The sequence below is a fragment of the Convolutriloba macropyga genome, chromosome 3, assembly GCF_964194025.1.
Source record: "Convolutriloba macropyga chromosome 3, txConMacr16.3, whole genome shotgun sequence".
NCBI classification, from domain to species: Eukaryota; Metazoa; Xenacoelomorpha; order Acoela; family Convolutidae; genus Convolutriloba; species Convolutriloba macropyga.
The window spans coordinates 10816415-10842866 of NC_134470.1; the positions used below are offsets into that span (position 1 = coordinate 10816415).

Below are 26452 nucleotides of genomic sequence, written 5' to 3' on the forward strand. Positions count from 1 at the left end.
AATTTCAAATGGAAAAATTAAGAGACAAAGTTCAAAACTTCAATGATATTCATTTCAAAACAAAAAAAGCAAAATAATAGGAGCCTCAGATGTCAATTGAAAACAGGGTATAGTTTATTCGTTCCAAATAAACAAACCAAGTGAGTTTTTTTATTAGTAAGACTAAACCATGACTCTGCAAAAAGATCAAAAAGTGAAAGCTAAACACAAGAAAACAATTCAAGCTTTTTATAAAAGTTTTGTCGAAGTTTTAAAAACCCATGAGCTTGTACTCAAGAACTAATCTGTTTTGTGCTTTGTAGCTCATTTGCTAGTAAAGATTACTTGCTTCACTGTTAAAAAAATCAAATCGATTAGCACGAAAAAATTTTCGCAGCCGTTAAAAAGATAATCTGTTCACTGAAAACATTATAAACCCATTTATGCAAACTTTCAACGCCAAAACGACCTCCCCAATATATGTTTGTCTCTAAAGAAAAGCTTCTTTGTTTTTAACACTAACTCAAAAGAAAAGCTTCTAAGATTTAGTTGAAGTAATCTTTACTAGCAAATGAGCTACAAAGCACAATACAGATTAGTTCTTGAGTACAAGCTCGTGGGTTTTTAAAACTTCGACAAAACGTTTATAAAAAGCTTGAATTGTTTTCTTGTGTTTAGCCTTCACTTTTTGATCTTTTTGCAGAGTCATGGTTTAGTCTTGCTAATAAAAAAACTCACTTGGTTTGTTTATTTGGAACGAATAAACTATACCGTGTTTTCAATTGATATCTGAGGCTCCTATTATTTTGCTTTTATTTGTTTTGAAATGAATATCATTGAAGTTTTGAACTTTGTCTCTTATTTTTTCCATTTGAAATTGAATTTGTTATTTTTAATGAATTTTATTTTAGCTAATGCTTTTCGGCTTTGGTACTACGGTTTTGGAAGAAGTCTTTTACATGCTTGTCTATATTAGAGGTTCAATTTTGTTTGTTTGTCAAAGTATCACGTTAATGAAATATCCACGTCTAAGTTTTTTTTTGTTCTTGGGGAACATTTTATGGCTTTGACGGCTGCAACAAAGTTCACCTGGAAAACTTAACAGATTTTTAATTTTTTTAGTAGTGTTTGTTGACGTTTTTTGGTCTTTCAAAATATTCTATATGCTGAAAAATGTCAGTAGATTTTTTTATGTATAAATGATTCAACAAAAGTTCTCTATTATAACTAATGGTTTTAATGACTTTCAGAAGAAACAAGTTCAGAATGTGAAAGGCTTTTTAAACTTTTTAATTTTTTTGTTTTTCGACGTTATCTAATTGAGTCTCAATATTGATTAAAAAACCTGCCTTTTGCTGAAGCAATCATTAACGTTTGCTGTTATATTATATAACTGATGTTTATATGTCTTAGACAAATTGTTTTCATAAGCACTCTTATGAGTTTTCTTTTATTATCAAAGTTGCTTGTTATGTTTTACTTAGATACTTAGACTCAGTACAAAAAGGGCCAATTGATGGTCAAATGAGACCCAGGTAAAAAATTAAAATGATTTCAGTTGATTATAGTTTTTTTTAAATTTCTCATAGTTTTTTGGCTTCAATACTGTGGTTTCATTGTGATTTTGTTTGTCGAAGATTGTTTGTCTAATTGTGATTTCTGGCCATGCTCATAGTTATGTAGTCTTAGTCTCACTAAGAACAAGCCAATTTCTATTCCAAAGATTTTCTAGTCAATCTTTTTTGGTTGAAGGCTTATGGTTTTTCTTGACTTTTCAAAAAAATTGTTTTCTAAAAAAATTAATTGATGTTTCAGTTTTGTCTTTTTTAACTTCTGTGTTTCAAAAGTAGCTAATTTTCAGTAAAGACAGACCGTTTTCTCCTTCTGGCGAGTTAAAGAGCAATGTTTTAGACTGTCTTGTTTTTAAATCATGGTTTCGTGGCTTTGAAACTCCGCATTTTCATTTAAAAAAAACTTTTTTGGTTATCTGCGATCGAGTTTTTGAGGTTGTTTTTAGCCGAGACAACCATATATTGGGGAGGTCTCTTTGGCGTTGAAAGTTTGCATAAATGGGTTTATAATGTTTTCAGTGAACAGATTATCCTTTTAACGGCTGCAAAAATTTTTTCGTGCTAATTGATTTGATTTTTTTAACAGTTGGAGCCCGATTTTGTTGTTCTATTTGGTTTGGTATAACGTTATCTGGATAATGGCAGGTTTAAATTGCCTACTAAGGAGGTACAAATTAACAAGTTTCAAATGCTTCCTCAATTATACGTCAAGAAGTACAGAGGAACCCTTTTAATGATTTCGATTGATAGCTAATGGTTTTAACTGCTAAAACTGGTTTTTATAAAGGAAATTTATTTTTGAATTTTTCCCTTTCTGCAGATACATTTTTTTAATTGTGACGAAGTCTCATTAAGGAGAGTTTTTTTATCTTTTCATTAATGTAGAGTTTAATTTTTTCAGTTAGGTGTTATCAAGTGCCATTTTTATTTCTTTATTCAGTTTTTTTTATACATCTACATCAAGTTTTGCGTTTAATCATTTTTGGTTTTTTGTTATTTTTACGTTTTTTGTCTAATACTCTCATTTTTTGCCGGTTTCATTAGCCCTCCAATGCGGCTTTCTTTTCTTTTAGTTGTTTTTTGAACAAAATGTTACTCTTTGAAAGCTTTTTTGTCGCTTCCTCATTTGGTAGACCATTAACTCCAAATCGTAACGTAACTTTAAGATTCAATTAAACTACAGCGCGAAGCAGATCATTATAGTAAAAAACAATTATTGAAAAATTCCAAATTTATTATTGATTTGTAGCAAATAACGGGTCCAGTTGAACACAATTATTTACCTAGGTTTATCAGCAAGCGATCGGAGCAATGATCATCAAGCGAAGAAGCTTTGAAAGTGGATGACGTTAATTGGCTTCTTGAAGTTTTTACGCCAAAAACAATCTGGCCATTGGGATGAGCCAAACGGTCAATCACCGGCGCCCATAATTTTCCTAGGTTATGTGAATTTAAGACAGCTTCAAGTAATCTAACTAGACCCGCTGCTAAACTCATGCATGTCTACCCTTAGTCGGGTTAGGATTAGGTTTTGTGGGACGCGAAGATCTTATTGTTTTTAATAATTTCTCTGTTCCGTGGGATTTAACAACCGTTTTTAGTAGGTTGATTTTTTCACTCAAAAGTTTCAAACGTCATGATTATGATGGAATGATGCAAACCCCGAAATGATGGTCTTCATAAAATGTTTAACTTGAGGAACAAAATATGTGCTACCAAACTTAAATTTAAAGCTAATATGACTATTCAAAAGACACGACTCATCCCCCTTTCACATACGGATCACCGGAGCCATAGCGTTATCAAAACCAGATATTGAGGAAATCAAAAGCATTTTGTCGATTTATATAACAAAAACCAACAACTGGGAAGAAAACAACGAGGAGTTTTATTAATTCTTTGAACGAAATGCCTTCGCGGCCGGAAACGGAGAAAGATAGACAAACGACGAGCACATACAATCAGAAGTACATAAGAAAAATTGTCAAATGGGTTATTGTCCAAGAGGTAACTGTTTATCACGAAAGCTTGAACAAAACTTTATTGTAAATGACACTAGTTTCGAAATGTTGTCCGAGACACTTTTCTAAGGAACAATCCCAAGAAATTTGATAAACATTAAAAGGATGTTTTTACTGCTTTTTTTCGAAAGACTGCGATAAAAGCGTTTTCGAAGTCTGTGAATTTACGTTTCCAAATGTAAATAAGCCGCTGATTTTATGAGAAATGGGGTTTTTTACCTGTTCCAAGAAGAAAGTTGACCTTTTTGTGCGTTTTCTCTAACCTTAGCTAGGGATCCGGATCTCTTGGTCCGTGCTCCTCTTCCATCGAAACTTGTGGAATCCACTTTGGCATTGAATGAGTCATCGAATGTAGTCCTCAAAGGAGTAGTGGGCTGAGAGGAGGACCCACCCACGTGGTAGTTGCCCACTTTCGATCCATGCGAGTATTTGGGCTTCAGTTTCTGTCCTGCTTTCGGAGTCAGGCCTAAGTTTAACAAAAACTTTTAATGCAACGAAAATTTTCGATATTAATTAAAATATTAATCAAAATAATAATTTTGATGAAAAAGTATTGTATAATGGGCATGAAACTAATTCATCAAAACGGAATATTTTCATTACTCGTTCGAGTAGTCACCAACTGTAGGAGGTTAATTTTGTAACATTTCGCTGAGTAATTTGAAACTTGTTTACAAAATAGTCTGAAGTTACTGAGAGTTTAGTTCTGGATGGCGATTGTGCTCAGGAAACATTTTCTGTCATTTGGGGCACAAGAACGTACCACAGTTTTGGTATATTTCCTAAATAAATTTAAAATTGTTGAAAACTTTATTCAACGCATTCATCATCTTTCTTACCTAATTAATCGGAGAAACCTTGATCCGAGCCATAATATTCAATTTTCAATTGAATACTGTTTTACGACACAAAGAATTTCCATTTTTTTTTATCTACAGCCTTTTTCTAAATATTTATCTGCTTTGAATGGTAACATTTAACAGAGGAGTTACCCGGACTCTAGTAAGATAGTATTTCAAAACTGAAACATCAAAATCCCTTAGTATATCGTCGACTCAATACGGTAGCAGTGTATCCTAAGGGTATCTATTCCTCAGGATGTGCAGTTCATTATCAGAGATAATTTTTTGTCTGAAATTAGACTGAACATCGTTTTCTTAATGTGTATACAAAAATTATGGCAAAATTCAAAATTTTCGATAAGGAATTTGAAATTTTGAGCATGAAAAAGATATTTACTATCTTAAAACATTGAGAAAAACGTTTTAGCTTTATATCAAAACAACGGCCAAAACCAGAAAACTTGTAAATACAAGCTTAGGCACCTGAATCCTTAGCTTCTGAGAAAAGAGTTGATTCAGAGTATTCACAGAATGTTTATTACGATTGCCCAGATCAAACCCAGAATTAGGTTTTGTACTGCTCAGAGTTTTTTCAAAGATAGGTTTTTACTCTGATTTTTTTGTCTGAACAGGGTTAAAAAAAGACATGATCATCACCTGTTCTTAGTAAAAACACAGATTGAGAGTTACTATGATTCGGCGCTGATTTGCTATGTTACAGTGATCCTAAATTTACGTATTCGAAAAAAGAGAAAAAAAATTAAATATATCTGGGAATTAACTATGCTATATAACAACTTTGATATTTCCTAGTAATGATAGTAATGAAGTTGCCTTGTATTGCTAATAACAAATTTGAAAATTTTAGATCTTTTTTCTTTTAATGTTTTATTTATTTCGACGAATTGTCCAATCATGGTTTTGTATCGTCTTAAAGCAGGTCTCCAATAGTTTTTTTAGTAAATCGGCCGCTGTTGGTCCCAAGTTAATCCGGAGTGTAATAAAATGAGGAAGGAAATGCTATAAAAACTATAACAGAAAAATATTTTTTTTGAAAAAAAAACACGATTTTTAACTTGACTTCACTAGATTTTTGGACAATGAATTGAACTTTCCAGCTCTACCAACCAGAAAATGTAGTCCCGGAACAAAAACGATATGAAAGAAAATCTTGAAAAATTCTTGGAAGATGGACTCAAGATCTTGGAAGATGAATACAAGTGTTGCTTTTTTTAACCAATAAATGAAAAAAAACTATAGATTTCCTCTTAAAAATATAATTATTCTTAGTACTCATGTTCCTACAAGAAGTTTACCAAGAACAGCTTTTTTGATAACATACAAAATCTTTGTAAACAGCTGTTTCTTAACTAGATTATTGAGAACACTGAGATTTTAAATTAGTACAATTTTTTTGCAAATAACTGTTATGACTTACTATCAAAAATAGCCTACAATACCTTGAGCTCAAAAAGTTTAAAATCCAGCCTCTCTATTTTTTCAAATTTTATGTAGTACACTTTCAAAACATACAAAAGATGCACTCAAAATATATAGTTTTTTGCTCAAACAGCGTTTGACCTTATTACTCATCGACTATTGAGCTAATAAAATATAATTTTCTATAATTTTCCCCAATTGCTGGAAGAGAACTATTCATAACTAATGCCGTGGAGAAACAAATGTTTTGTTGGTTCTTTTCTTTTTCTTTACTATCTCGTGATATTTTTTTGTTCCCGGAGGATTTAGTTGCTATTTTTGAATAGGCCTTCTTCGAAAATGGCTATCTTGCACGAAATTTACAGCATGGACATTTTTTGGAAGACTCTTGCCAGATAGACGTTTTTTACATAATTTTATTGAAAGATAATCGATTGTTCCTTAAACCAACCTGTTAGCCAATTTTTCATTAATCCTGAAACTTCTTCCAAGATTGACAAGATAATTCTGATAGGGAGTATAGATAGCTACATCTTTCCCACCCATTCAAGTTCGGTAAACAAAATACTTTTTTTCTGATCATGTAGAAGGCAATTTCATTGGCAGAAATAATATACAGCACTTTTGCCAGTTCAATTTATAGATTTCTGTAAACAAAAATACCAAAATTTTGACTTTCGTGTCTGAATGAACGATGAAAATTACGTTTTCTCGGTTCCATAAAAAAGAGTAGACTATTATCTCACGAGTAGTATATGTGCTGGTAAATGATGCTCTTGCAGGTGGCGTGGGAGTATCCCAATCGGACGAAGAGAACACCAAATCATCTTGTTTTTGCCCTTTCGACTTTTTCTTCTTAGCGAACGCTTTCGGCGTTTTCAGCGCACTCTTAACAGACGCCAGCATTTGGTTTTTGTCTTTGGAACTTTTCTCGGGTTTGAACTTGCGGCTTATTGGAACCGATGTGGCAATTGTTGGCTGGCTGAGGTAGGGGTTGTTGTTGGCTTCTCTGATCCGGGCTATTTCTTTCCGGTGGCGGACCCAGAGAGGGTAAATTTTAACTGGTCCACTGATTAGACAGGATTCTACGTATTTTGTTGCTGTCAGGCCTTGTCCGAACAGAATGCTGAAAAAGTTAAAGTACTTTTCTTCATTTTTACTTTTCACAAGCATCTAGGAAATTTTTTGAAGTTTATTTTTCAGAATGTTCAACTTAAACTAGACCAATAAGAGGTTTTCGTATTTTTTAATTTTTCGTATTATTTCCATTAAACAAGCTGACATTTGAGGTTTTATTTTAAAAGAAAATGTAGTTTTGCAGCATCCTATAAGCAAACAGTTTTGCTTAACACGAGCGGCAGCTTAATTTTGACATTCGCGAATGAAAAGTTGCGATTTCCCTACGAACTGTTGCAGTGGAATGCAACGTCATTTATAGACAAAAACTGAAAATTTGATATTTTTCAGTGAAATTTTCAACTTTTACTATTGTTTAAAAATATGTTTGCATTGATTTTAATTTTTGTCTCCTAAATAACCATTTCCTACTAGCAATATACTTATTTCATTTCACTTTGTACAATTTTTTTTAAATTTTGATGAAAATTTAGCCTCTGAAAGCTCTTCTTAATGTCAGGTTTAAAATACAGGAGGTCAAGCAGCAGTTCCTTTGAATTCCCTTTGAAATTTTGAAATTTACCTTAAAAAATCAGGCATCAATGGCTGAAATTTTACCTGAACGTGCCTGAAAATTAATTGAAAAAGACACCTCAAATGTTCAAATGATTTTTCTGGTTGAGGTCTCTGTTACCTGAATTTGCATGAAAATTTCAGGTATTTGTACTAGAAAATATCAAGCGATATTGAGGTGAAAAAGATCTGAAATAAATCTTCAATCAATTTCAAGTAAGAATTCAGTCAGTGACGCCTGAATTCTTCTGGTAAATTGCAGAGAACTTCAGGTAGAGTTCAGATTAGGACAATTTGTTGCGGCTGATCTCAATCATATCCGTAAATGCTCGTTAGACCAATTTTCATTACGTTTTTGCTTCTAATTTCCACTTGAAAGTCTCTAAATTGATTCGAAAAAAAATTGATTTAGTGGGGAAAGACGCAACAGTGTCGAAGCAGGGTTTTGTTTTAGGCTTGAAAAGGAAAAGAGAAAAGGGTTAAAATTGTTTTCAAATAATCTTTTGGTCGATCATTTGCCCAATATGCATATTATCGGGAAGAGAAATTACGTTTTTGGTTCTTCAAGTTTCAATCAATGAATGACTGACTGAAAAAAGTTCGGAGCAAGAAACAAAACTATAATTTTTCTTACTCTATTTCTGGAGAATTACATTGATCTTGTGACTTTTTTTTAGCTATATACAGACTAGTTTAGCCATATGCAGACATAGTACCGCTTATTTTGCAGAAAATTGAATTTGATGTTTCTGATCTCATGACCTAAAACATGAATTCTCTATTGAAAGACAAAAATTTGTCGTAACAAGGTTTTAACAACAACAAAAATTTGAGTGTTGCAATGCATACTCCATTGTGGATTTTTTTCAGGTAACTGATCCTGAATCAGTTCAGGTTAAAAAAACCTGAATTAAAGTTTAGGTGCAATTCAATTATCTGCACACCTGAAATTCACCTGAATATGCAATTAACTGAGTAGAGTTCAGACAATTTTACATCAATTTTTTTAATGTGTAAGAATACAAATTAGAAGCGTATATTTCGACTGCTAGTTCAACGTGAACAATACATTTAATCTCTACATTTGATCAGTATACATTTAATCTTAATATAATCCAACATGAAATTCGAAACTAATCAATAATCGAGATCACCACTCATCAAGCTCGCCACAAACTCGCCATCAGTCTCATATTTTGTTTCTGTATAAAGATTCCATATCAGTTTGCTTCTAATTTGAAAAACTTTTGAATTCTTAAAACTGTTTGGCCGGGAATTGCTTTCTTTTACCGCTCATATAGGACCAATACAAACCCAGATTGAGGTCCTCGTTCAAAACTCCTCATGAAAATACCCATCCAGACCATTTTTGCCTATGAAAATACACAGTCAGACCAATAATGCTTATGATCCAGACATTGCCTCGTTTAATTTTTTTGTGCGTTCATGTGCTCGTTCAAAAACGCTTATGAAAAGACTTGTCCAGACCAAAATACGATATGATACAGACTTTGGCTCGTTCAGTTTAAGAAAAGACTCACAAAGACCAAACAAGTTTATGATCCAGACTTTGGCTCGTCATTTCCTTTTTGCCCTTTTGGGGACCTTCACCCACGTGCTGTAGATTAAATGTGACTTAATAAGTGTTCTATAAAGGCACTCGATTTTTTTTGGGCTGCCAGAAAAAATCGCACAATCTTTCTTGTCGTCTTGGACAGTAAAGAGAGCTCGAGAAAATACAGACTGCGCTGGCTATGCATCTTGAATTTTTTTCGAGGGCCAGTTTTTTCTTCTAAAATTAGACGGGAATAGTCGCTTTCTGTTGAATGTAAGTTCTTCTTGCCCACAGTATTTAATTCGTTACTTAAATTTTCCTGCTCAAAAAGTTATTAGGCTCTAAGTTCAAAAAATTTTAAATAATTATTGTTTCAAACTGATTTTAGTATTGAAGCAGCTTTCTGTCATTTGTGGTATTGCTGCTTGCAAACTGTGTTTTTTAAGCTTTGTTTCGATCCATCAAGTTTTTGGAATCTTTAAGTTTTGGAATTCAAAATGTTTTTTTTAATTTATACAACTATTTTGTGAGTTCTTTCTTTGACATATCATACAAAACAACCTGGAGGATTATGCGGAGAGGTGGGAAATTAATCCAACTTCATGGAAGAAGTTTTCAGAGTCCAGAAAGTACAGACTGCGCTGGCTTTACATCCTAAATTTTTTCCGAGGTCCAGTTTTATGTCGCTTTGCTGGATTTTGTTTAAAAATTATAAGTTACTGGCTGAAAAATCGGAGCATGCTTCACGTTTCTAATGATTTCATCTAAAGTACTGTGTCAATTTAGACGGGCATAGTCAATTTCAACGGGCATATATTTACGGGCAAAAGTTGGTTTTTTCTATCAATTTGAGACAAATTCCGAAATAACTTCAGAAATAGCTATATGTTATAATTTGTTTTGTTTTGTTTTGTTTGTTTGGTTTTACTCAGAGAGAGTCTAAGAGCGCGGATTTTTAATGCTTGCTCGGACTCAATTCTCCTATGGTTGTTTGTTTGTAACTCCGCCGTTTGTATAAGTTTCAATCAACTTGAGACAATTTTCCGAGAGTACTGCTAAAAAAAGATGCTTAAAAAGTGTATGGTGCAGACTTTAGCTCGCCTATGATGAAGTTTCTGGCTCGTCTGTGGGGCAGACTTTGGCTCAACCGTAAGTACAAGTGCGTTCATGTTGCTTGTTAAAAAAATCCTCGTGTGCGTTCAAAAACGGTCTGCGTCATAAACGAGGACAAATGAAAACCTCGACCTGGGAACACATAATTATTGGTTGTGAAACATTTCATCGTTGTAGGCTTTATGTAGCATACATTGATGATGTTAACAGCACGATTTCCCAGTTTCTCTAATAGTAACATATATGATTTATCGTTGTTAAAGTCTTGCTAGAATCGTATAGGAGAAAAAATTCGGGTTTTCTGATTTAAGAGTTGATCTTTATAGTTATAGATGGTACGATTCTATGTGACATCACACAGACCAAAGCATTTTCTTTGTAATTGCAAGCTTTCCGTAATTTAATTAATGATAAATAGTTTGATTTGAATAGGAATACATTAAAAAACATTGTTCTTGGTTTTTGCCACAGGATTCCTTTTTTCCCTTTTTTGAGTAGGAATAATTTCAATGATTTGGTTCAGATTAACCGAATTTCTATAAAAATAGAAAAGATGTTTAATGAAGCCACTTATTAACTATTTTCTTTCTTACATCCAAGTTTGCGATTTCTTAGTTTAACGTCCTTTAAACTGAATTGATTTGTAGTGCTACTGCTGAATTTGGTACATAGAAATGGTAATTCAGGAACCTTCAAAGTACAGTAAACAGAGCTTTCGTCACTGGTTTCATGCCGTTTACGACTTCATATATTGCTATTAATTTTTAACAACTTTTGTCGAAATTAAATAAACATTTTTAATGCACTCAAAGGTTTTGGTATGATAAGTGTACCATTACTAGGAAAACCTATACGATCCTAGGGTGTCAACCAGGAAATCATAAATGACCTTGTATGGTAAGTAGGAATCATATGTGATCTAATATGAATACTACAAGTTTTGTTTTGTGGGTCAGCTGTAATATCATAATTGTTCCGACCCCCACTTTAGTGGGGAGAGAGGAACTATATAATCAGATGGGTTTTTTTTTGTTCAGACAATTTTCGTCGATCGATATATTCATCGTAGAGATTTGAGTGTCGTATCATTAAAAAGCACGTTCATCCCAGAATTTGGGATTAAAAATATTTTTTTCGAATTTTGTTTTTACAGGGAGCTATCGAGGTTAAAACTTTTGTGAATATTCGGTAGATTTCTTCACATTTGCCGTAATTTTTGCTAAAATTTGGCTCAATTTTGCTAATATAAAAAATAAGTTAGAATTTTAACGTTGGCGTGTTAATGTTACCGTTACAGATAGAAGGGCGTTGCTGAATTCTTTAATTGGAGATTATTTTGGCTCAAAACTTTGATAACATTTTCAAAGTTCAGAAATTTTTAATCAGAAATTGCCCAAAATATACTTTTTTGGTCCACTTTGTTTAAGTTTGCCGAAATTGGAGACCTGGAAAGCGCTGAAACAATCTCTTCAATCTCCAAAAGAGAGCTAGTTGAAATCCAGAGCCCTATAAAAATTTTGACGTTTATTGCATATTTAACTCCCTTTTTAATAATTATACAAAATGCATCATTGTTTGTTTTTTTTGAAGTATTTCATACAGCAAATTGACTAATTCGCAAACGTTTGAAGCATTTAGGTGGTTTATTGTACGCGCGCAACAAATATTGAGAGGTTTGATATCACCATAGATTCTTACAATCAGATATTTTTTAACTTTTACTTTGGTGCTGATTTTTTTTTCAAAAACATTTTGCTTTTAATTTTTTTAATGTTGATTACAGACAAAATTTTTAATTCACGGCTCCATTAATGACATCTCTTTTTTACTTAAAAATAAGGGCAGATGTATACATAGTATATTTTCAGAGGACTTAATGGTTTTTTTGGCTTTGAAGAGGAGTTTTAGTAAAAAACTCAATTCTTATGTCCTGCCAACATTTTTTAATCTTTTTGCAGTCTGATTAAAATTTCGAACCAATCACAGATCCAAATGGCTTCTTTAGGAGGTGTACGTGAAACCCTAGAAGGCGTTCGATGACTATTTAATGTTTCTTTTGACACTGAATATATTTTTGTTTCAAGAATTTTTAGTGATTTTTGAACATGTCCAACTTTATCTCAGTTTTGTCAACTTTTAGTTTATTCTTTCTAAACACATGTAAAACTTTTTTGATATAAAATTCAAGAAAAATCTTCGTGTCGGATTTAAAAAAAATGGATTCTTATTTTTGCTAATACGAGTTTTCATACAAGAATTTGCGATTTTTGTGCATAATTGCCCATCTCTTCTGTTCTTTTTGTTTCGTTGTTAATTTTCACATTACTTTACAATCTAAATGAAACAGAAAACGTTGCAAACGTCGTAATTGAATATAAATTTGTTGTTTTTATAGCTTATCTTTTTACGGGCTGCGACACCGTTCTCTTGCAGAAATTGGTGCAATTTTATTAAATTTGCCCAGTTTTTTGTTATTTTTTGTTGGTGTATGCCAAATATTGGCTATTAAAATGTCTTGATGGCTAGCTGTGGATATATATATATATATATATATATATATATATATATATATATATATATATATATATATATATATATATATATATATATATATATATATGAGTCGACTAACTAATATCAGTACATAATAAATGGTTTTTTTTGACTTGCAAGTTAATTTTCTTCAAAGAAAATGTTAAAGTTTTTTTCAACTTATCCCTTTTTTGTTTTGATGCCCGTCCTTTTTTTGTTTTCTTTCAACTTCGTATCAATTTGTAATTTAGCGTTATTATTGTGAGATCTTTGAATATTTGTGTTGAATTAAACATTGAGTTTTTTTGGTTAAACGTTTTGACTGATGTCTTTGGGGATTTGACGATTTTTGTCAGAAGATTTTTATGACTTTGAGATGTTTTTCTATTTTGTGGTTTTTTTTGCTGTCATTTGGTGATTTACAAAAAGAACTTATGATGTTCAAAGGAGAAGCAAGTTAAGATTTCAACTTCCCGCGGTTAATGTTTCATAATTTAGATGGCTTCAACACTGTTTCGTAGAGTTATTTAAAATTTTTTAAGTTCTGCTTGTTTTAATCTAAATTTTTTGTATTGATATTTAGTCTCACAAACAACAGACGCAATTAGCTTTTGCAGAAATTGCGAACTAAACTGTCTACTGTTTTAGTCAAAAGCTTACGTTTGCCATGAATTTTGAGAATATTTGTGTTTGAAAAAAGACAACGGATTTCTGAGCTTTGCCAACTTTTAGCTTAACATCTCTATAGACAAAACACATACCTTATCAATTGAACTAAAATTTGCTCTTTATACCGTTTTGTTTTCTTCAATAGTCTTTCTTGGTACAATAAGTTTTCTGAAAAAAATTAGTGCCAAGATTTGAAGGTTTATGTTTTCTTTTCACAGTGTCACAATATTGGGTGGTCTTCTGGTCAATTATAAAAAATGCAATGAAACGTTGTTGATGTCCTTTGTGAACAGCTCAATGATTTATTGGCTGCGACACCGTTTTTGTGCAAATTTTGAGTTCTTCTTTTTGCTTGTTTTTGTCGTTCTTTTTGCAGTCGTATGCCATACCTTTGATAATGAAAAGTCTCACTCACTCTTTCTGTAGCCATAAATAATTTTAGTTAATGATTTCTGTTGATGCATAATGTTTCTTATCAGTTTGGCTTTAATTTTTTTCAGAAATAGCAACGTTTGTTTGAACTTTGCTCTTTTTCTCATTTCTTGTCGACTTGTTACCAAATCGCATTGGGAAAAATAGTCCTATATTTTTTAGTTAAATTGCAGGTTAATCTTCGTTAGTATAAGTTTTATCTGATACCATTTGGATTTGGATATTAATGGTTATAAAAAAAGGACGAAGAGATTTGGTCGTAATTAATCTTTGTAATTAATTGATTTTATCGCCGTCCTTTCTGGTAGTCATATTAATGACAAGTCTCATTGGCCCTCTAAGGTGATTGTTTTATTTATCTAGTTATTTGTTGAACAATGCGTTAATTGTTTTAATCTCTTCCACATTTGGTAGGCATTTAAGTGAAAAATGTAGATGAGCGGGGTGAGAACTTTATGTACGATCGCTCATTACCGAGCCTCCTAGTTTATTTTATGGATACCTATTACAGTTGAACATTAGCAGTTCCAAAAAAGAACAATGTAGAATGAAGTTTTAACATTGTTACATACCAAGAGATCTTTAGAGAAAACTTTTAAAATTTGTATAATTGTTGGTAAGTATAAAAGTAAAATACGTTGCTTGAGCAGGCTTTTAAAGCCTTGATACAAGCAGCCAGCGACAACTTGTTTTGGGGAAACCTCATTTTGCCTAGCCTTAACACGCGGTAGAAAACACAAATTACACAGAATTGAAACTTTTTAGAATTTTACCGGATTTTTTTGATGACCAAACGAGCAAATAGAGTACACGTTAAAATCAATGATAACTACGATAACAGTTGCTGACGAAAACAAAACTGAAACATTGTTCTATCTCTCTAAAAATGAAAATAAAGTTTTCCTTCAATTTTTGTCACTGTTCCTGATGCTCTAGATAAAAGGTTTATTTTTACCCGACCTATGTAAAAATGTAGGTTTTAAGATGCCGTTTTTATCCGCGTCAAATTTTCACCCCCAAAAAATATGTTGGATTAGGGGGTGATCCGGGGGACTTTTAAGAAATTTTAGTGCGGTAGTTTCTCAAAAACAATACCCCCTTCCCACCATTATCCTCTTACATTATCCTTATCCCGGTACAACATTATCCTTATCCCGGTAGACCTATGTAAAAATGTAGGTTTTAAGATGCCGTTTTTATCCGCGTCAAATTTTCACCCCCAAAAAATATGTTGGATTAGGGGGTGATCCGGGGGACTTTTAAGAAATTTTAGTGCGGTAGTTTCTCAAAAAAAATACCCCCTTCCCACCATTATCCTCTTACATTATCCTTATCCCGGTACACCATTATCCTTATCCCGGTAGACCTATGTAAAAATGTAGGTTTTAAGATGCCGTTTTTATCCGCGTCAAATTTTCACCCCCAAAAAATATGTTGGATTAGGGGGTGATCCGGGGGACTTTTAAGAAATTTTAGTGCGGTATTTTCTCAAAAAAAATACCCCCTTCCCACCATTATCCTCTTCTCTTACGTCGCTATTGGGTATTTTTGGGGTATTTTGACACGTGATTTACTGAATTATCAAAAATTGATACCTTGAGTGTGTTGAGGCTGTTGGATTGGCTGAGATGATTGATCTGTTGGAACTGCTGAATGTTGACGTGGAGCAATTTGATTGGTTAAGAAGTGAGGGGTTGTAGAAGGTGTGTCTGAAGTTTGGAGGTAGCTTACGAGGCAACGATGACGTATATTGATTGGCTGAACATAAAACAAAAATTAAACGGGCTGAAAATGACATATGAAAATACCCAGGCAGACCGGATTTACCTATGATCCAGACCTTGGCACATTTGTAGTTTTTGTGCCTTCACATGCTCGTTCAAAATTCCGTATGAAAAAAAAAATAAACAAAAATGGATAAAAGAAAATGAAAAGGATAAAGGAAAATGAAAAAGGAAATAAAATTTCAGAAAAATCAGTAAAAACAAGTAAACACCAAAAATTGACCAACTATCTGCGCAACGATAATGCTATACTAATCTACACTAAACGCTGAAATTTTAGGGATAAAAATAGAATTACTAGATTACTTTCGAAAAAGTTTAAGCCATTGTTTAGTCTTGCACAGAACAAGTGTTTTAGCGAACGATTGTTTATAACAAGGTAAGCAAAAAATGGCCTTTTAGTGTTGACCAAAGGAAACTTTAACCCTTAAATTATAACAAAAGCTTTCTGAACAAAAAATAGCTTTTTATTTGCAAAGACTTTTCAAATTTCAGAATTTGTTTTTTTAATTGATTAATTTATAGCTTGAAGCAATTGAGTTGACCACAATATCAAAAAAAGTGGTTGTCACAAACTTGTAATTAGAATATAATGATAAACTGTGTCCATATCAAGTGGCAACAAACTTTTCTATATTGATTTTCCTTACTATGTCAAAGTATGATCAAAAGAAAAAATTCATCTTTTGTTCAAAAGACAAAACAAAAAAACATAGCAGGACAAGTCCTGACGTGCAATTCAAAGACTTTCCATCGACTAAACAAAAAGCTAGACCCAGAAAAGACTATGACTGAATTGGGAAAACATTTTCTAAAAGAATCATACAAAAAAAACAAAAAAAAAAACAGAAAATCAATGTCAAAATGCCGCTAGCGAGAACAAAAAACCGAATGTAAATTTGATTCTAGCAAAAAAAATCTAGGCCTAGAATGAACTATGAATGGATTGGAAAAACCATTTAGAAAAACATCTGATCCAAAAAATTGAAAAAACAGTAAAAACCAAAGTGAAATCGCCGCAAGTGAACAAAAAAACCACTAGCGAGAAAGCGAACTTTTGTTCAAATACCGTTTTCTCACTCTATTTAAAAATTTATGCGATAAAATTTCACGCCGCAAAACCACTCGCTTTTTCGCTCCATTTCCTGTTTCGGCGTGACCAAAATCACGACTCCAATTTTAATTCAAAAATCATCAAAATGTGTGAACAGATCATAAAAAAAACAGCGCCCCAATTTAATTCAAATTCTTTGAATTGTAAAAAACGGAAACATCTGAAGCATTCTAATCGGAAACTATCTATTCGACTGACAGAGAGAGAAAATTCACTTGACAGAGGCAACAAAATAAAGCGTTTTTTTTTCTGGAGCCAATTTGTTTTTATGTGGGAAATAAAACCAAACAATATTTTTCAATAAATTTTTCATTACACAAAGAAAGGTTTTTATGTAAACAGCACTTGATGTATTTTTACTCGTCTTCTTCTCCTTGATAATTTTTCATTATTTTTCTCAACAATGAACCAAACGATTTTTCATCGACGGTACTCACAAATTTTGCATCTCTTTATGATATTGTCGGAGAAAAAGTGTTAGCAGAACAGCAGGAACTATCGTCGCGTTTGTTATTTATGTGCTTCGGAATAAACAGATAAATGGGCAAAAGTTGGACAGAAAAATAGACAAATAAATCAAGCAACATAGATCATATAGAGTCAGTAAAAGGTTTCTGAGGAATATTTGTTTGATTCTAAATATTATAAGTTATTATTTCCAATATTTATAAGTTTTTGGATGTTCAACGTGTCGACAAGCAAACTAAGGAGCAGTTTTATTTTAATTATCAATTTTCTTAAAAATGTATTGGAGAACTGAGTCAATAATTGGATACAAAGAAATGTTTTTCACTTCAGACTTGCGTTAATAGATCGATAAGAGCTTCCCAAATACTGAAGGCCATTGCCGCAAATTGTTGGTACTAAACTCCTCTTGCTTCGGTTAACAAGTTGGTTCCTTTCATCTGCCTGGTCAAAAAATTACTCAAGAGCAAAGTCTTTCAAAGAAATGTTTTGTCATTTTTTAAAGAAACTGCAATTTTCTCGATAAGCTGTATTAAAATAGATTTTATTGTTATTGTGAAATAGTGCATCTTTCCGCCTTTTTTGGCTCAGAACTATTTGTTGTTTTTTTACCTAGTTTTGTCTTGTTTTAAAGTTTATTTTTGTTTTTTTTTTCATTTTGGAAAACTGTACAAGCATGGTTTTTATACCATGCTATAGCAGAATTCCTAGAGTTTAATTCAGTAAACACCACTGCCAGTTCGCAGCCGGCAAGCAAAAAAGAGGCGGGTTCAAAAAGTCAGTTATTACTTGACTTGAGAAAATTTCCGACAACCTCTTTTATAAATTTCTTCAATTTCGAAAAGTATTGTATGATTTTTTATTCCCAAAGGACCTGAGAGCGAAAGCAAGGGTAAAATCTAGCTTGGCTCATGAACTTGGTTATGCATTTAACCTAATTCAGACAAAAACCTGAGTCTCACTCAGAGTCTGAATCAGAGTCTGAATCTGAGAATATCAGAGCAAAATGTTACATGAACTGACTATGAATCAGTACTGAATTGTTTCTCAAAAACAATGATTGAGTATTGAATTACTCTGAAAGTTAGGTACCGGACCAAACAAGAAAAACTGTATTTGAAACAATTGAAACGCAATTTTGTCTAAAAAGAGCAAGTGTAGATATTGCTAACAGTGGAAATGTCTTGGATGTCGTTTTCAAATAATAAAACGGAGATGTGTATTTAGTCTGTTTTTTTTGTCTTCTCAATATAAAATCTTTTATCTTGTCCTTGAAAACGAACTCTATTTATTTTTCATTTAGTAGCGCATGCATATTACTTTTAAAAAAAATTTAAACAAAACACAAATAATCTAAAACAACGAAGAATCTCTAAACCAATATGTTTTAACATCAATCGATTTGGATCGCTTCATCATAAATTTTCTCCAGCAAATGTGTTCAGGTGTGACCGAAGAATACAAAATTAACAACCGCAATTGTACAAAAACGTTTGGTCGTGTAACAAATAGAAAATCAAGACTTACGGGTAGTGTCGAAGTTGCGATTGGGGCCAGGACTCAAAGACCGTCTTTTGTCACTGCTTCTGTCAACTGGTTGCAAAAAGATACCAGTGCTGGTTGGCCGTTGTCTGGCATAAATGTCTTCTGATTGTGGTAATGAACTACCGTTCTTTTCAACAGCAGTACTCTGTGAGAACTGTTCTCGTGCACGCTTCAAATTCAAAATAATGGAATCTTTGCTTGTAATTGATTAAGACAACCTTGATTAACCATAATTCAAAAGAGAACAAGAAGAGACATTTTTGTATAGTCCCCAATTTATATAACAATTACTTCATAAAAACGCGCAAAACATGGTCGCGTCTGGAAATGAAAAGATATCGTGCAAAAAAGATCGTGCAGAGAAAGATTCAATCAAACATAACAACGAATTGACGCCGAAGCCGAGAACACCAAAAAAATTATTGCTCAAAAATAATATCAGTGAGACATATCAGGAACAAACCACTCGTTAAAAGCTGTTAATTGCTGAAAAAAAGGACAAAATGAGGTCAGATTTGATTATTTTGTGAGAAAATATAATTCACCAAAAATTTGCAAAACCACATTTATTAAAACTACCTGCTCCAATTTTTCATCTCCATTTTTCACATTAACAATTTTCTGTTAAAATGTTTCAAAACGTCCAGTAAATTCGGTGAGTTTATTTTTCAGCCAACTCGCCACAATTCGTTATAAACGAGGCAAATTTTATTGCTTTTTTAATACACAATAGCCTTGTCTGAAAATGAAGCAAATGACTTGCGGTGCAATACAAATTGAGCGGACTGTTCTCCGTTACGCCGGAGTTTGAAGCTGGATGCACGGAAAAAAATTATGCTCAAATCGCAGTGAGTGTAGTGAGAAATTGAGTTTCACCTCTAAATTCACGGCAACTCTGAAAAATGCTGCAGTAAAACAAACACTTTGAATGAAATGAATTCTAATATCCAAATAAACGTTTTCTTGCAGGATGCTTAATTGATACGTTGAGTTATAAATCATCATTTCAAAAAATTCTTAACTACCCTACTCCAGAAATTCTCAGTTTGAAACGCTGGAATTTGGTGGGATTTCGGTACGCTCGGCTTGAAGAAATTTAAATTTTGAGAAAACTTCGTATCATTTTTGTTTTCATCTTAAAAATTATAACACAGTTGAACTATCTGAGGGCAAATTTGGCTCACAAACTAGTTAGAATTGAGGCATTGGTATAGTTTGTGCATTTTGGATTGAATTCCGATGTTGCTGATTTCTGGTTCCATTAATATTCTGGACCAAAATTGGGAGAATTGAGACTTGATTTCAGATTACAGGGTCTCAGGGCAGCAATGGAAACCCTCCCCTCACTGTGTTCACACTTTTAACAATTTTGCCTCTGTTAGATACGAAGGACGTTTCGTTTATCTGAAAATTACAATAATTGGTCTTTTCGGATATGTTTAAGGTTGTAATTTGGCTGAAGCCCACTGAAAATGTTTGAAAACGGGGTGGAAACGCATTAATGTGACCCCCTATGACCTTCAAGGTGCTTGTTGACACTTTTTGATAGCTTTGGCGTGCCTAACAAGCACCCCGAGAAAGTATTTGAACATTAATGTTCAACAAGACTGATTTACTTTGTTATAATTGTTCTGACCCTCTTGAGGGAGGAGGAACTATATACTCAAATGGTTTTTTTGTTCAGACAATTTTCGCCGATCGATATATTCATCGCAGAGAGTTGAGACTAGTAACATTAGAAAGCTCGTCCAGCCTAGAATATAAAATTAAAAAGTTTTTTTTATTTTCGTTTTTTATAGGGAGTTATCTTGTCCTTGAAAACGAACTCTATTTATTTTTCGTTTAGTAGCGCATGCATATTACTTTTAAAAAAATTTAAACAAAACACAAATAATCTAAAACAACGAAGAATCTCTAAACCAATATGTTTTAACATCAATCGATTTGGATCGCTTCATCATAAATTTTCTCCAGCAAATGTGTTCAGGTGTGACCGAAGAATACAAAATTAACAACCGCAATTGTACAAAAACGTTTGGTCGTGTAACAAATAGAAAATCAAGACTTACGGGTAGTGTCGAAGTTGCGATTGGGGCCAGGACTCAAAGACCGTCTTTTGTCACTGCTTCTGTCAACTGGTTGCAAAAAGATACCAGTGCTGGTTGGCCGTTGTCTGGCATAAATGTCTTCTGATTGTGGTAATGAACTACCGTTCTTTTCAACAGCAGTACTCTGTGAGAACTGTTCTCGTGCACGCTTCAAATTCAAAATAATGGAATCTTTGCTTGTAATTGATTAAGACAACCTTGATTAACCATAATTCAAAAGAGAACAAGAAGAGACATTTTTGTATAGTCCCCAATTTATATAACAATTAGTTCATAAAAACGCGCAAAACATGGTCGCGTCTGGAAATGAAAAGATATCGTGCAAAAAAGATCGTGCAGAGAAAGATTCAATCAAACATAACAACGAATTGACGCCGAAGCCGAGAACACCAAAAAAATTAATGCTCAAAAATAATATCAGTGAGACATATCAGGAACAAACCACTCGTTAAAAGCTGTTAATTGCTGAAAAAAAGGACAAAATGAGGTCAGATTTGATTATTTTGTGAGAAAATATAATTCACCAAAAATTTGCAAAACCACATTTATTAAAACTACCTGCTCCAATTTTTCATCTCCATTTTTCACATTAACAATTTTCTGTTAAAATGTTTCAAAACGTCCAGTAAATTCGGTGAGTTTATTTTTCAGCCAACTCGCCACAATTCGTTATAAACGAGGCAAATTTTATTGCTTTTTTAATACACAATAGCCTTGTCTGAAAATGAAGCAAATGACTTGCGGTGCAATACAAATTGAGCGGACTGTTCTCCGTTACGCCGGAGTTTGAAGCTGGATGCACGGAAAAAAATTATGCTCAAATCGCAGTGAGTGTAGTGAGAAATTGAGTTTCACCTCTAAATTCACGGCAACTCTGAAAAATGCTGCAGTAAAACAAACACTTTGAATGAAATGAATTCTAATATCCAACTAAACGTTTTCTTGCAGGATGCTTAATTGATACGTTGAGTTATAAATCATCATTTCAAAAAATTCTTAACTACCCTACTCCAGAAATTCTCAGTTTGAAACGCTGGAATTTGGTGGGATTTCGGTACGCTCGGCTTGAAGAAATTTAAATTTTGAGAAAACTTCGTATCATTTTTGTTTTCATCTTAAAAATTATAACACAGTTGAACTATCTGAGGGCAAATTTGGCTCACAAACTAGTTAGAATTGAGGCATTGGTATAGTTTGTGCATTTTGGATTGAATTCCGATGTTGCTGATTTCTGGTTCCATTAATATTCTGGACCAAAATTGGGAGAATTGAGACTTGATTTCAGATTACAGGGTCTCAGGGCAGCAATGGAAACCATCCCCTCACTGTGTTCACACTTTTAACAATTTTGCCTCTGTTAGATACGAAGGACGTTTCGTTTATCTGAAAATTACAATAATTGGTCTTTTCGGATATGTTTAAGGTTGTAATTTGGCTGAAGCCCACTGAAAATGTTTGAAAACGGGGTGGAAACGCATTAATGTGACCCCCTATGACCTTCAAGGTGCTTGTTGACACTTTTTGATAGCTTTGGCGTGCCTAACAGGCACCCCGAGAAAGTATTTGAACATTAATGTTCAACAAGACTGATTTACTTTGTTATAATTGTTCTGACCCTCTTGAGGGAGGAGGAACTATATACTCAAATGGTTTTTTTGTTCAGACAATTTTCGCCGATCGATATATTCATCGCAGAGAGTTGAGACTAGTAACATTAGAAAGCTCGTCCAGCCTAGAATATAAAATTAAAAAGTTTTTTTTATTTTCGTTTTTTATAGGGAGTTATCGAGGTTTAAAATTCGGAGAAAAGTAGAGTGAATTCGGTTGTTTTTATTCACATTTTCCAGAATTTTTGCATAAATTTTCGTCAATTTTGCTAAATTTGTTAAATTTTTAAGACTGGTGTTGTTGATTTTATTTTCAAAGACAAAAAACTATTTTTGATTATTTTGATTCAATATTTTTTTGTCAAAATTTCGGGCTGAAAATTTCTAATTTCAGCCTTTTTCATCAAAAACAGCACGAAAAAAGCTTCTTTAGTCCTTTTTCTTGAAATATGCCGGAAGTACAACCCCAAAAAACACTAATACAATCTTTGAAGACTCTTATGGGGCTATTCCTACCTCAAATTTTGTTGAGAGTGCTCTGTAATTAAAACTTTGCCGTTTTTTTGCTAACTTTACTCGTTGATTATCAAAAACGCAGAATATATTTTCGAGTTTTTAACTAACAAATATCTATATCTATAACATTTGAAAAATTAAGTGTTTTTAATGGACGATAAGCATTAGCAGCGCTAGTTTTGGACCAATCTTGGACTGTTACAATCCAAAAAGAATTCGGATTGTGATCAGTCGGTCATTTTTTTAAAAAATTTTGATACTTTTATATTAATTAAAGAACAGAACATATCAAATCAAAACTCAGAAGTGATAGATCGAATTGACGTCCTAAGAAGCTCTAATCTAATGCATTTAGTTGATTACTTGAAAGCTTATGGTCGTTTTGACGCTTAAATATATATGGTTTTTAAATATATTACTGCTTAATGAACTTTTCCTCTTCTTTTCTTAATTTGGTCAACTTGTAGCTTAGTGTCAGCAAAGAAAAAACATCTTCTTCTTTCTACTCTAATGATTTAAAATTTAGCATTTATTGCGTTTTAGGCCTTAAGTTATTGTTTTCTGGTTCTGATACTACTAGATTTCAGATTTTTTTCCTTTTTAGGTAGTTGCCAGTTTTTCACGTTTTCTAATTCTGTTACATTATCACACTAATGAGAGTTCTCATATCATATTATTGACGTTAAAATCAGCCACAATTGAAACTAATAAAAAGCTGAAAGATACAGATTATCGTTTTAACAGCTTGAACACATCGTTCTTGAAGAACTTAATTGAACTTTTTCAATTTTGTCTTGAACTGTAGTTCTTAATTTGTTGTTTTAGTAGTATGAAATTTCCTGTTTAATGTCAGATTTCATCGGTTTTTTGTGGCAAAAGCGCCAACTTTCTGATATTAGTAGATAGCTGTTGGCTTTCATGACTTCGAAAACAATTTTTTTCCAAAATAAAAAAAACTTTTTAACTTAGCAATTTTGTTCTTTTTTCTTGTTGTTAGCTGGTGCCAGAGATTGGTGCCACAAAATCTAATATTTTTAAAGAATTCCTTATCACCTTACTGGCTTCCACACCATTTTTTTGCAAATAAAAGTAAATTAAATTGAATGTTGTCATATTTGAGGTTCTTTTTATAGACTCAAGACATATTCGAGATATTTGAAGGTCTCAAGGGCTTCCTCGGGACAAAAAAACGAGCCTGTTTAATATTTTCATTTTGTAATTAATGAATTTCATGACTTTGGAAGTAATTTTGGTTTCGAAAAAAAAATCAATAGCATTCCTTAATTTTGCCTGTTTTTTCTTTTTTGTCTACATGTTACCTGGTCTCATTAATGAAAAACCACAAACTACATTAATGGTGTTCAAAGAATGCGCAATCAAACGTATTTTGAGGGCCAAAATATGGCTTTTCGGCTTCGACAGCGTCTTCTGGAAACTTTCAATTGGATTTTTGTTTGTTTTCTTTTTGTTGCTCTTTTTAGCGGCATAAAAAATTTTATACGGACAGGTCCTAATGCGGTTCTGTAGAAGCATAGGTAATCGTACACATTTGGGAAATTTTGCTTGATTTCTTATGGTTTTCATTAATTTGAAGTTAATTGTTTTAAAAAATAAGCTACTGTTTTTGTTCTTTTTGTCTTATTAGTGCCAAAACTGTTTATGGACTGGTCCCATTTATTTTCTGGTGATTTATAAGTTATTTTGTTTAGTTTCAGTTTTATCTAACGGTATGTTGATTTTGTTAATAAGTTTTGTGTTTTAAACCGGACATAAAGTTTTTGATGTAATTAATGTTTGTTATTGTGTTATTTTGCTGTTCGTCCTAACTCGCTTTCTTATCATTGCATATGGTTTTACGGTTTCAGCACCATTTTTTGCAAAATTCAGTTTTTTTTGTATCGTTTGTTTTTGTCGTTTGTTTTTGTAGACATGCGACATATTCTGGATATTGACAGGTTTCAATGTCTTCCTATGAATGAACATTAACCTATTTACAATTATCAGTTGATATCTAGTGGGTTTTCTTTATTTGAAATTATTTGATTTCAAAGCCTTGAAACGTTTTTCAAACTTGCCGTTTTTGTTCTCCTTTGTCAATTTGTTACCAAAACTCATTAAGTACTTGTCCCATGTTTTTTTCTTGTCAAATACATCAAATACAGATTATTTTGTTTTGTTCAGTTTTTAGCATGTCTCATCTATCTAGTGCATCACTTTTTACTTCACTGACATATTTGCTTTGGAGGCTATTTTTTCGTTCATACAATACTTTTTTGAAAAATACTTGGTTTTTTTAGGTTTTTTGGGATTCCCAAAAATAATTTTTGGGTTTTTCTGTCTGTTCCTCATTTGGTAGACAATTATTCTAAAGTCGTGGATGAGCGGGTCGGAAGCTTTTGTGCGATCCCACATTACCGAGCCTCCTTGTTTCACAGAAAGTGTCAAATTTGTTAAACTAGTTTTGCTCAAGAAACTTTTTCATATCAGTTTTTTCGGAAAATTCAAAATTGCAAGGAGCAAAGACCCATCATAAACTTTGACTACTTGATAAAAAAAATAACGTGTATGCAAAAAACTCACTTCAGATTTTTCAAACCGACCATGTCAGCTGTTTCATACCTCTTCCTGCGTGATCATACGGAGCCTTCTGTTCGTTTGAAAATAGAACACGCCGAATAATGTTTATGATAAAACCAATGGTACAGTCCAAATAAAGCATTCCAAAGCTTTCGCGCGATTGAGACCGATCATACCAAAAGTTTCGTACAATGTTTTTTTTCTAAACTAGCGTGAATCTGATTGTTTTGCAGAGTAATATTGATACTAAAAATAAATGTATCGATCTAAAACCATTAAAACAAAGATACAAAAATAACAATTAGAATTTGATAAACGAAGTTGAAGATAACGATAGAAACCAAAATGATAATAAAAATAATGATAATTTGCTCAATAAGATATATACCAAAGTGTTCCCAGGTATGAAAATGAGCTTATAAAAAGGGCTATTCAAAAAGGGGTTAGTATCGTAGCTTTTGTTTCTATGAAACTGAAATGTTTTAAAATTTTTCGAACCTAAATAGGTTTGAACCCTAAAAACTATTGATAAGGATAAACCCTGAATTTTCAAAACACTCGTTCACCTCACCAATTGTACTTCAGAAGCGTGCACTATTATTACGTAATCGTCCTCTTCATTGCGCAACTCTTGATTGTCTGTCGTAATTACGTCAAAATTGTTACGTAATTTCTCATCCGACTGCTTCAAGTCACATGACTGCAAATTCACATTGTTTGAACTTGAGTCGAAATTGTGCGCTGAATAAATTGATCGATCGAATTTAGGAGAACCCAGAATTGAGGTCAAATCTGAGTCTTTGTAGTCATCTAGCAATTCCTCACAATCGAAATCGTCTAAAGTTGCAATTGGAGGCTTGGGTAGTGTGTTATCTTTTTAAGCCGTCATTACT

The 26452-nt window shown here is 32.7% G+C and overlaps 2 protein-coding genes across 8 annotated transcripts in view; both read right to left on the minus strand.

The window, feature by feature from the left end:
• Nucleotides 1-26446, minus strand: part of LOC142335926 (uncharacterized) — a 55336-nt gene extending 28890 nt beyond the window's left edge. Inside the window, exons 1-6 of one of the 7 annotated variants that reach the window (XM_075384323.1) lie at nt 26164-26446; nt 20821-20983; nt 18734-18920; nt 15439-15601; nt 6600-6979; nt 3835-4037 (exon numbers count right to left, since the gene is read on the minus strand). In XM_075384323.1, the coding sequence (XP_075240438.1) occupies nt 3835-4037; nt 6600-6759 (363 nt within the window). In that variant the 5' untranslated portion in view covers nt 6760-6979; nt 15439-15601; nt 18734-18920; nt 20821-20983; nt 26164-26446. The other 6 variants (XM_075384327.1, XM_075384325.1, XM_075384322.1 and 3 more) reach the window with 6 other exon arrangements.
• Nucleotides 8471-26452, minus strand: part of LOC142336525 (uncharacterized) — a 45082-nt gene continuing 27100 nt past the window's right edge. The window contains exons 12-15 of the mRNA XM_075385432.1: nt 26131-26369; nt 20821-21007; nt 15439-15601; nt 8471-8486 (exon numbers count right to left, since the gene is read on the minus strand). Coding sequence (XP_075241547.1) covers nt 8471-8486; nt 15439-15601; nt 20821-21007; nt 26131-26369 — 605 coding nt within the window. The remainder of the gene's footprint in view (nt 8487-15438; nt 15602-20820; nt 21008-26130; nt 26370-26452) is intronic.